The sequence below is a fragment of the Impatiens glandulifera genome, chromosome 3, assembly GCF_907164915.1.
Source record: "Impatiens glandulifera chromosome 3, dImpGla2.1, whole genome shotgun sequence".
Lineage (NCBI taxonomy): Eukaryota > Viridiplantae > Streptophyta > Magnoliopsida > Ericales > Balsaminaceae > Impatiens > Impatiens glandulifera.
The window spans coordinates 57354889-57367810 of record NC_061864.1 but is presented as its reverse complement, the minus strand read 5'-3'; the positions used below and the strand labels follow the sequence as shown (position 1 = coordinate 57367810).

General features: G+C 34.3%; 1 protein-coding gene across 1 annotated transcript; it reads left to right on the top strand.

Annotated features, from left to right (window-relative positions):
• The first annotated feature begins 11055 nt into the window (after positions 1-11055).
• On the top strand, positions 11056-12525 carry LOC124930463 (CASP-like protein 4D1). The gene is made up of 3 exons (XM_047470805.1): positions 11056-11216; positions 11326-11461; positions 12280-12525. The coding sequence occupies exons 1-3, from the start codon at positions 11056-11058 to the stop codon at positions 12523-12525; spliced, it is 543 nt and encodes a 180-aa protein (XP_047326761.1).
• Positions 12526-12922: the final 397 nt, after the last annotated feature.

The window sequence follows — 12922 nt, the reverse complement described above, 5'->3', positions numbered from 1 at the left end:
TTAAAACAAATTTAAATAAAATAAATTTAGAGTTTCTAATGTACATATAAACTATTATTATAGATAATTATTTTAATTATAAGAAAATGTATTATTAAAAAAAATGTAACAATATATATATATTAAGTAATGAATTAAAAAAAATGTTAAATTAGATTATTTCTTTTGTGAATTATGTGATTTAAAAAGAAAGTGAAGTGAAAAAATCAATTAGTAAAATAAAAATAAAGTAAAACAAATATATATATTAAGTAATGAATTAAAAAAAATGTTAAATTAGATTATCTAAACAAAATCTAATTCAAATCCGTATTAATCAATATAATAGCGAATTTAATATATATAATTTTGAACTTAATATCAATCCAATATAATAAGTCAAATTTAACCATTTTTCACCGTATTCCAAATTAGATAAAAACTATCTCTATAGTTGCCATCCATGTCTCAAGGTCTCACTTACGTAAGGACTAGAAAGACTAAGAACAAGGACGGGTAAAAAGATGAGATGTTTGTGATAACAATAAATGAGAAAAATGAGGTAATGGAGAGTGGGTGATCCCATCATGCTTAGAGCCTTAAAGACACACCTACTTATTGAAGTACTATTTTATGACTTTATTTTAAACTTAAATCTCATGCTAAAGATTGATCTAAAATTGTAATTAAAAGATGACTAAAAGGCTAACATGAATTAGCCCCCACTTTTCAATGATTGCAATTAGTTATAAGTAGTATTCTTTTGTCAAGGGAGGACCATTTTCAATCCAATATAACACCGCCACATAGTACAAGTTACATTTTATGAAAAAGATGTCACAAGTTAATAAATAAGAATAGAATTATGAATCTCAAAACTTCAAATCAAAGTTATTGTAAACGTCGAAGTAAACCAGTACCTCAAAATTCTTAATTAGGTGCACGCTCCAATCTTAATCTCTTATAGTTTACTTCAATATATATGCAATTTAACATTTTCATCTTTCATCGTGGTTTTGGACTTTCAATACTTTCTGACTTATTTTGGGTAGAACTTTAAATATTGCTAAGATACTATACATTTTTTATTATGTCAACAACGATCTAACAAAAAGAAAATAAAATGAAACTTTCAATGATATAGTCCATCCATTTATGAAAAATCAAATTTATAGTCGAAAGGGGGAGAATGGTTGAGGATGCTTTGTCAAATACTTCCGAGCTGGGAGAATGTTGTTATAAACATTCATTATTGTGACGCCCCTTCCAGAACCATTCGGGCTTTGGCACAACATATCTCATGCTTGCCTCTTGGCAAGCCCTTTATTATCATATCTAACACGTTCTCATTTGTATATACTTTCTCCAAGTATAACTCCTTCTCGAGCACTTCACATATTCAATGATATCTTCTTTGGATGTGTTTTGAACGTGAATGAAAACTTGAATTTTTGCTCACATGTATATCACTTTGTGAGTCACTAAACACCATGAACCTGTCTTGTGTTATACCCGTTTCCTTCAATAATTCCTTCATCCATCTCATTTTCTTACAACATTCAGTAATGACAATATATTTAACTTCTATAGTAGACAAAGCAACACTTTTCTATAGACGTGACTGCCATGATACAACTCCTCCTCCAAAGGTAATAGATACCCTGTAGTTGATCTCTTTATGTCAATATCACCACTCATATCTGAATCAAAAAACCCTTCGGCATGTGGTTTTTCCAGTACCATAATAAAAAGCGTATTTGGAGGTTCCTCGAAGATATCTCATTAGCCACTTAACCACTTCATGGTGCATCTTACCGGGATTTGAAAGGAAACGACTAACTACTCAAACTGCATGAGCTATATCCGGTCTTGAGCAGACCATTGCATACATCAAACTGCCTATTGCTGAAACATATGGAACCTTGCACATTTCTTGTCTTTCCTCTTCATCATTGGGAGACATTGTCTTGTTTATTTTCAAGTGTGTAGGCAATGGACAAGCAACTGTCTTTGTCTTGTCCATACATAACCTTTTTAGAATCTTCTCAATATATCTCTGTTGAGACAACCATAGTCTTTTCTTCACCCGATCACGAATGAATTGCATTCCAAGAATTTGTCTTGCTGGACCCAAGTCTTTCATCTCAAAAGACTTGGCCAAATCCTTTTTCAAAATGGAAATATTGAGCTTATCTCTCTCTACAATTAACATGTCGTCAACATATAGGAGGTATAATAAAATCATTAGAAGTAACTTTTGCATAAAGATACAGTGATTTGTAAATGTCTTCATGTACCCATAGATGACCATGAATGACTCAAACTTAAGATACCACTGCCTTGGTGCTTACTTTAAACCGTACAAACTTTTGATAAACTTACACACCTTGCTTTCCTCACCTTTCTCATTGTGATATTTAGAGTGCTCCATATAAACATCCTCATCCAAATCACGGTGGAGAAATGTAGTCTTGATATCAAGTTGTTCAACCTCAAGATCCATACAAGCAGCTAGACCTAACACCACTCGGATGAAAGTCATCTTCACTACCAGTGAGAAAATCTCATCATAATCGATTCCATGTCTCTGGCCAAAATCTTTGACAACCAACCTAGCCTTGTATCTTGGTTCTATCATCACCTTCTTGCTTGATCTTATACATCATTTATTTTGTAATACTTTTCTATTCTTTGGTCTTTCCACCAGTTCATATGTGATATTTTTCCAGCAATTACTTCATCTCTTCATCCATGACAGCTAGCCATTCTTCCTTGTAAGCATCTTCAAGAGCTTCCTTATAGCATACAAGCTCCCCATAATCAGTTAGATGGATATGCTTTTTAGTCGGGTACTTAGAACTTGATCTTTTCTCCCTAGTAGACCTCCTAAGTACCTTTGTTTGTTGGTTATGTTGATTTTCATCTTCTTTTTGAAATTCAAAATCAACTTAAATATTATTACCAAGATCAACTTCTGTATCATTTTCATGGACTACAGCTTGACCTAGAGGAACTTCATCATCACTATTTAAGTCTAAAGCTACATGTGACCTTGTTTTCTCAACATCACGAGACATTTCAAGACTAGGAAGATCATGTATGTGTGTATCAAGCTTGTGACCATCTTCAAAATTCTCAATAGTCTTATCTTGAAGGAACACCACATCTAGGCTTCTCAAAACCGTTTTGTGTACTGGATAATAACACTTGTATCCCCACTTTTCATCTTCATAACCCAAAAATATGCATTGTCTGGTTTTTGCATATAGCTTAGACCTCTCATCTTTTGGAACATGCACAAAGACTCTACAATAAAAAACATGCAAATTGTCATAATTAACATCTTTATCTGACTAGACGATTTTTGCACACTTATTATTCAATTGCTTGGAGAGAGAACGATTTATCACATACACTGTAGTGCTCATGGATTCAACCTAGAAATGCTTAGCCAACTTGGCATGTGAGAGCATACTTCTTGTTCCAACATTGTTCTGTTCATTCTCTCTATCACTCTATTTTGTTGTTGAGTCTTGGGCACAGTCTGTTCATATCGAAGATATCTCATTAGCCACTTAACCACTTCCTGGTGTATCTTACTGGGATTTGAAAGAAAACGACTAACTACTCAAACTGCATGAGCTATATCCGTTCTTGAGCAGACCATTGCATACATCAAACTTCCTATTGCTGAAACATATGGAACCTTGCACATTTCTTGTCTTTCCTCTTCATCATTGGGAGATATTGTCTTGTTTATTTTCAAGTGTGTAGGAAATGGACAAGCAGCTGTCTTTGTCTTGTCCATACAAAACCTTTTTAGAATCTTCTCAATATATCTCTCTTGAGACAACCATAGTATTTTCTTCACCCGATCACGAATGACTTGCATTCCAAGAATTTGTCTTGCTGGACCCAAGTCTTTCATCTCAAAAGACTTGGCCAAATCCTTTTTCAAAATGGAAATCTTGAGCTTGTCTCTCTCTACAATTAACATGTCGTCAACATATAGGAGGTATAATAAAATCATTAGAAGTAAAATTTTGCATAAAGACATAGTGATTTGTAAATGTCTTCATGTACCCATGGATGACCATGAATGACTCAAACTTAAGATACCACTGCCTGAGTGCTTACTTCAAACCGTACAAACTTTTGATAAACTTACACACCTTGCTTTCCTCACCTTTCTCATTGTGATATTTAGAGTGCTCCATATAAACATCCTCATCCAAATCACCGTGGAGAAATGTAGTCTTGATATCAAGTTGTTCAACCTCAAGATCCATACAAGAAGCTAGACCTAACACCACTCGGATGAAAGTCATCTTCACTACCAGTGAGAAAATCTCATCATAATCGATTCCATGTCTCTGACCAAAACCTTTGACAACCAACCTAGCCTTGTATATTGGTTCTATCATCACCTTTTGTCTTGATCTTATACATCATTTATTTTGTAATACTTTTTTGTTCTTTGGTCTTTCCACCAGTTCATATGTGACATTTTTCCAGCAATTACTTCATCTCTTCATCCATGACAGCTAGCCATTCTTCCTTGTAAACATCTTCAAGAGCCTCCTTATAGCATACAAGCTCCCCATAATCAGTTAGATGGACATGCTTTTTAGCCGGGTACTTAGAACTTGATCTTTTCTCCCTAGTAGACCTCCTAAGTACCTTTGTTTGTTGGTTATGTTGATTTTCATCTTCTTTTTGAAATTCAAATCAACTTCAATATTATTACCAAGAGCAACTTATGTATCATTTTCATGGTCTACAGCTTGACCTAGAGGAACTTCATCATAACTATTTGAGTCTGAAGCTACATGTGACCTTATTTTCTCAACATCACGAGATATCTGAAGACCAAGAAGATCACGCATATGTGTATCAAGCTTGTGACCATCTTCAAAATTCTCAATAGTCTTATCTTCAAGGAACACCACATCTCGACTTCTCAAAACCGTTTTGTGCACTGAGTAATAACACTTGTATCCCCACTTTTCATCTTCATAACCCAAAAATATGCATTGTCTAGTTTTTGCATCTAGCTTAGACCTCTCATCTTTTGGAACATGCACAAAGACTCTACAATAAAAAACACGCAAATTGTCATAACTAACATCTTTATCTGACTAGACGATTTTTGCACACTTATTATTCAATTGCTTGGAGGGAGAACGATTTATCACATACACTGTAGTGCTCATGGATTCAACCCAGAAATGCTTAGCCAACTTGGCATGTGAGAGCATACTTCATGTTCCAACATTGTTCTGTTCATTCTCTCTATCACTCTATTTTGTTGTTGAGTATTGGGCACAGTCTGTTCATATCGAAGATATCTCATTAGCCACTTAACCACTTCCTGGTGCATTTCTTGAGAAGACCATTGCATATATCAAACTTTCTATTGCTGAAAAATATGGAACCTTGCGTATTTCTTGTCTTTCCTCTTCATCATTGGGAGACATTGTCTTGTTTATTTTCAAGTGTGTAGGCAATGGACAAGCAACTGTCTTTGTCTTGTCCATACAAAACCTTTTTAGAATCTTCTCAATATATCTCTCTTGAGACAACCATAGTCTTTTCTTCACCCGATCACGAATGACTTGCATTCCAAGAATTTGTCTTGCTGGACCCAAGTCTTTCATCTCAAAAGACTTGGCCAAATCCTTTTTCAAAATGGAAATCTTGAGCTTGTCTCTCTCTACAATTAACATGTCGTCAACATATAAGAGGTATAATAAAATCATTAGAAGTAAACTTTTGCATAAAGTCACAGTGATTTGTAAATGTCTTCATGTACCCATGGATGACCATGAATGACTCAAACTTAAGATACCACTGCCTGACCTCTCATAACCCAAAAATATGCATTGTCTAGTTTTTGCATCTAGCTTAGACCTCTCATCTTTTGGAACATGCACAAAGACTCTACAATAAAAAACACGCAAATTGTCATAACTAACATCTTTATCTGACTAGACGATTTTTGCACACTTATTATTCAATTGCTTGGAGGGAGAACGATTTATCACATACACTGTAGTGCTCATGGATTCAACCCAGAAATGCTTAGCCAACTTGGCATGTGAGAGCATACTTCTTGTTCCAACATTATTCTGTTCATTCTCTCTATCACTCTATTTTGTTGTTGAGTCTTGGGCACAGTCTATTCATATCGAATATCATACTCTTTGTAATAATAATCAAATGAGCCTATGTAATCTCCACCATTATCTGACCACACCCTCATCAATTTTCTACATGTCTCTCTTTCAACCAACTTGTGAAAGACCTCGAACCTTGTTGTAACCTCATTCTTGGACTTTATAGCATATGCTAAACCTTCCTAGATACATTGTCTATGAAGATTACAAAATAAGAAACACCACTATAGATTTAATCTTCATACTACCACATACATCTGTATGGACCAACTCAAGGACATTCTTTTTCAGTTCCACTTTAAACTTAGTGAAGGAGACTATGTGTTGCTTACTCTTCAAGTAAATGCTCACAACTTGCAAGATGAACATCTTTGAGATTCAACAACTCATTCCTCTTGATCAAAACATTTAACCCTTTTACACTAATGTGACATAGTCTCTTGTGCCACAACTCAAAGGATGACTCCATCACAACAGAATATGTTGCATCATAGACAATTTTCAAAATTTTCATGTATAAGGAACACCATTTCTTACCTCGTGCAACAACCAAGGAACCATTGCTTAGCTTCTATACTCCACCACTGCAAACATTATGGTAGCCTCCATCGTCAAGCTTACCTACGGAAAGAAAATTCATTTTCAAGTCATGAACATGTCTTACATCTCTTAAAGTCAGGAAACACCCATGTTTGTCTCGATTCTAATATCACTAAGACCAACTATCTTGGACACACCATTATTTCCCATGCAAACCTCACCATATTTAATAGCTTTGTAGGACTGGAAGTAACCTTTGTGTTATGATCGACTTTATCAATAGAGACGGGTCTGACGATTGATGAAAGCTATGAAAAACGGTTTGAAAGAAATCTTGTTAGGGATTTAATTCGCTTTCTATTCTACGCAAACCCTTGTAAACACTTGAAACAGAATCAATGAGGAATTGTTTACTTAGGTTTGAAGCTCAAGATGAAGAATGTGAAGATGACAGAAATGAAAAGACACAACAGTTTGTTTATGGATGTTCGGAGCAAACTCTCCTACGTCACCTCTTCTTCCAACCACCGGAAGGATTCACTATAATATGATTCGAATCAAAATACAGTTTGCACACACTTAGCTCACTATTGAACAGAACACACTCTGTTCAATTTACAAGATGAAGAATATCACTTAGCTAAATGTGTTTTTGATTCTAGCTCTCTCTTGATTCACACACAGTACAATCAAGAAAACAACTTACAACTTTAATATTCAAATGATAGATTTCTCAGTAATTTCAGTAAGCAATAAGATCGAGAGGTTGTCCGTTGTCCTTGAGATTTGATAAATACTAGGCAGAGACTAACAGTCGAATCTTTAGAATGATACGTGGCACTCTTCCATTGGAAAGCCTCCATAGTACACAACATGTTCTGAGCACAAGGATTGTGGCCGTAAACAACAAGTAGTGCACCAAATATTCCTTAGAGATTTACCTACAAAACAAGTAATGGGAAGGATATTCGCTTATGTGTCATTTGTTGGTTGGTTGCGTCGGGTTGTCGTACTGATCTTCACTAGAAAGTGGAGCAGAAGTAGCATACAGCTGTAGCACGTGGGTAGGCGGGTGCTAGCTTCAAGCATACTGTTTAAGCATAGCATAAGACGTATTTCAGTTAGACGACCTCGTCTAATGAAATCAAATGTTCCCGTCTAAGAACAGAGTCCATTAGACCACCGGGTCTAATGGGATTAGACTTACGTCTAATTACAATCACTTCAGACTAATCTGAAGGAGTTAGACTACATGTCTAACTTTCAGGTTCCATTAGACTGCACGTCTAACTCCACGAGTTAGACTGCACTTCTAATTACGGTTCTACTTCAGACTTGTCTAAAGGAGTTAGACTACACGTCTAACTTTCAGGTTCCATTAGACTGCACGTCTAACTCTACGAGTTAGACTGCACGTCTAATTACGGTTCCACTTTAGACTTGTCTGAAGGAGATAGACTACACGTCTAACTTTCAGGTTCCATTAGACTGCACGTTTAATTCCACGAGTTAGATTGCACATCTAATTACGCTTCTACTTCAGACTTGTCTGAAGGAGTTAGACTACACGTCTAACTTTCAGGTTCCATTAGATTGCACGTCTAACTCCACGAGTTAGACTGCACGTCTATCTCCACGAGTTAGACTGCACGTCTAATTACGGTTCTACTTCAGACTTGTTTGAAGGAGTTAGACTACACGTCTAACTTTCAAATCCATTAGACTGCACGTCTAACTCCGCTGAGTTAGACTGCACGTCTAATTCCGAATTCATTAGACTGCACGTCTAACTCCACGAGTTAGACTGCACGTCTAATTACGGATTCTATTAGACTACATGTCTAACTCCACCAGTTAGACTGCACGTCTAATTCCTCCAGTTAGACTGCACGTCTAACACCGCTTAGTTAGACTACACGTCTAACTTCGCTAGTTAGACTACACGTCTAAGTCTGTGCATCTGAGGCCAAATCAGTCTAATGAACCTCATTAGAACCAAGTCTTATGAAATCTGATTTCGATACACCTGCATCAAAACGCATAGATCATTTCATCATCAAAATTCCAATAGTCAAACTATTTCAACACTTAGTCAAAATAATTTGACCCAACACTTTGTGTGAAGTAATATGGAATGAGGCACCTGTGTCAACAATCCATATCGTTTCATTTGAAGACATGCTAAGCAAAAAGTCTTAACATTTAGAAGCATATGCCAGTTCACCATTTAAAGTATAAGCAAATGTATCCGCACTCTGTTCTTTCTTCTTTCTAGGCTTTACCGTACCCTTTTCTTTATCATTTTTAAATTTTTAGTAATCGTTTTTCTAATGACCCATTTTGCCACAGTAATGGAAAACACCATCCTTCTTCGGAGCTCTAGACTTGCTTCTAAACTTGCCCTACTCGAACCACTTCTATTATCCTTTGATGTCCCCCTATAATTACTAACATATCAGACATAGAGGGTTTATCCCCCTTTCAATTCTCCTCATCAAGTAAGAAACTGGTGACAAATACCATGTTGACTTTACCATTTGGTGCTGAGTTGATGAGAGTGATAATAAGTGTCTTCCAACTTATAGGCAAAGATCCAAGGACTAAAGGTTTTTGCACCTCATCATCAAAGTTTATCTTTATACTACTCAGTTGATTCAAAATATTTTGAAATTAATCAAGTGCTCAACAATTGATTTGTTATCAATGTACTTCAGGTTCACCAGCCTTCGTACTAGTGTTGCTTTACTCCCTCCTGACCTCCCAACGTAGAGAGCTTCAAGTTTTCTCTACACACCATACGCCGTAGTCTCGTTCTCAACATGGTTCATACCATTTACACCAACCAATAACGAAAAAGCTACACGCCTTTTCTATCTATCTTTTTCTAATCAACCTCTTTTGTACTCTCAGGTTTAACACCCTCATTTTAAATTGCTTCATTCAAATCATCTAAAACTAATACATCACTAATCATCAGTTTCCATTGCATGTAGTTTGTACCATTCACACTCACCATATCAGGTATAGATTTCCCCAATATTACTGTCTTAACAACTCACGAAAATCCCAACAAAGAAACTAGTTGATCTCCTTTTTGAATTTCGTCGGGTAACCAGTAGAGCACTCTAATGTTAAAACAGATAACCAACCAATACTGCTATGATACCGCTGTTGGGTTTTACAATAACAAAACTACAAATCTTCTTAGAAATCAAACCTGTAACAAATTAGTTTTCAAATCGTGTATGACGAACAACAGATCTACAAAACTGAAATAACACAAAACAATAATAACACAATATACGTGGTTCACTAAAAAATCGACCTACGTCCACTAGAGGAATTAAGTTTCACTAAATCAAATAAATATCAATAGTAGAAACTTACATTCCCTACTCTCAAATGAAAGAAGTGATTACACTATGAATGATTGAAATACTCAATAATCAAAAGTTCCCTAACCTCTATCTAGATTAACCACAAAACAAAGAAAGAACTAGAAAATCTTAGATCTGTTCACTCTCTCTCAACCTTGCTATGTTAAGAGAAAAATATAAAAAAAGTATTATACCCTAAATCGTTTTCATAATAAAAAACCTGACCCGTTTATCTAAAAGATAAAACCCGACCCAATGACAAAGAATACCTCAATAAATTATTATTTATTTATTTTTTTATAGAGAAATGATTTATACAACACCTACCTGATTTGGCAAAAAAGAGAAAATATTTTTCTTTTTCTTGTATTTTTTTGAAGATATATTTTTTCTTTCTTGCCAAATCAGATAGGTGCTGTATAAGGGTGCTATAAATCATTTCTCTTTTTTATATTAGGTAGAGAGTGAAAAATATGAATGAGATATATAATTTGTTATAAATATTTAAAATTTATTATTTTTTTTTTAGTTTAAATCAAATAAGGATTTGTAAAGAAAAACCCAAATAAAACTTAAAAAACTCATTCCTCAAACGAGGGGAATATATTCTTTTCTATAATCTAGTAAAACAAGTTTAAAAGATTAACATAACATTTAATCAAGGTTATTAATTAATATCATTTTTGAGTAAATAAATAACATTTTAAATTTCAGATTACATTACAAAAAATTGAATCAAACCAATAATTAACTACTCATAGTTTTTGTATTAGAATAAAGAGAGATTACTATTAATGGCATTGTGATTATCACAAGAGAGATGAGACTAAGTAGCCGGCGGAAGTCCAGCAGTAGTTTGAACAATGGCAATATTCCCAGCCGGCAGCCGTACTTCCGGCCGGCGGACTAACATTTTTACATACATATAAATATTTACCATATTCTCTTAAATTCCTGACCGGCAAGAAGAAAAACAGTAATTAATGGCATCGAAGAGTAGTAAAACTATTGCAATTGTAGCCCTAATTACACAGTTTTTGGCTCTACTTTCTCTTGCAGCTTCTGTCATTTTGCTTGCTACCAACAATTATACACTCACCAGCGACAATTCCAAAACACATTTCTACGATGTTATTACGTTCCGGTAACATGTTCGATGCATACTAGTTTAATGTTAAAATTAATAAAAATGCATCCCTTTAAGACCGACTCAATATATATAGATCAGTTGATGATTACTTTGTTGCATGCAGGTATGTTTTTGCCACAGGGGTTATTGCATTTATTTATGTATTGATCCAGATTCCCTTTACTATATACTTGGTTTGCACGGGAAAACGCATGATTCGCAATCGCTGCTTACCCGAGTTCGATTACTACGGAGACAAGGTACTCTCGATTTCATCCTATTTATTTATCTACTACGTATTTGTCTCATTTTGAAACAATTCTAGAGTTTGAACGAGAAAATGTTTGATAATGTTTTTAATATTAGAATGATTATTTAGATTATATAATATTTTGAAATATAAATTAATTAAACATTTATTGTACAACTTTTTCTTAAATTTAGACTCAGATCCAAACAAAGAAAATATTTCGTCAATATTGTATAAACTGTGGAGAAATTTTCTTATTGAGACTCACAAAATTGGGATGCGCACCCTATTCTTTTTTTTTCCTATTATACAAATAAAATAATTAATCTAATAAATAAAACTATGAGTTGAGTTGAAAAAAATTGGACTGCTTAAATGTTAATAGAGAAAACATAATACACAAGTGGGCTTTCCCAAAAGTGGGTCTGCCCTAGGTTAGGGGCTTTTCTCTAGCTGGCCCTATAATTAGTACATTGTAGGGCAAATCTGATGATCCATATATATAGATAATTTAGTGAGTGAGCACAATTTACTCATTAAAAAGGTTTTAATGAAAGTACTTAATTATTAATATAGCCTATTAGTTTCAAATGTACAAGGAGTACAACTTTTATGTCATTTTGTAGGGAGGATTTATAGAGAATGAATGATATGTGATTATATGATTGAAATGAAAATTTAATAGTAGAGAAAGATTTTCAAATTTCCATTTCATTAAATTTACCAAAAAAAATAAATAAAAAAATTCATTACTCATATTAAAATTAAAAGGGTATAACCTAAACCCTATAAGGGTATTATTGATCATGTGATTTCATGCATATGCAGTTGATTAGCCTTTTGCTGGCTAGCGGAGTAGGGGCGGGGCTTGCGGTGACATTAGAGTTCAAGAGCTTGCTTGATGGTTTTATCGAAATCTTGGCTATTGCGGGTTTGGAGGGCGTAGACGAATTCAAGTCAAAATCGAGCTCTTTCCTTAATCGTGCTATCATTTCCACCGCCATTCTCTCTTTTTCCTTACTATGCATGATCATCCTTTCACTCATTTCTCGTCCATTTTATGCTAGGAAGTGATAATTTCTTCTTTTTCACTATCACGATCTTTTGATTGTTAACAAAAAAAAATTAAATAAAGGCTGCTTGCTAGCTTATTTGAATGGCTACATTGTACTAAATTGCTAATAAACTCAATTCATGATCTATATTTGTTTAAATTTACTTGTTTTTGCTAATAAACTCAATGCATTAGATGACTATTTAGTTTTTTATGAAATAAATTAGTGGTTAACACTGAATGAAATATCACTAATTTATTTGAAAATAAATATTATTTGGTAAAACAACGTGGTTGATTCTCTTCAAATCATTTATGATTCATGAATTGTAAATAACTATCTTAACGATCTTGTAGTATGTTTGTATAGTTTAACCACCTCACTATGTTGGGGTTTATTTGATATTAAACAAATAT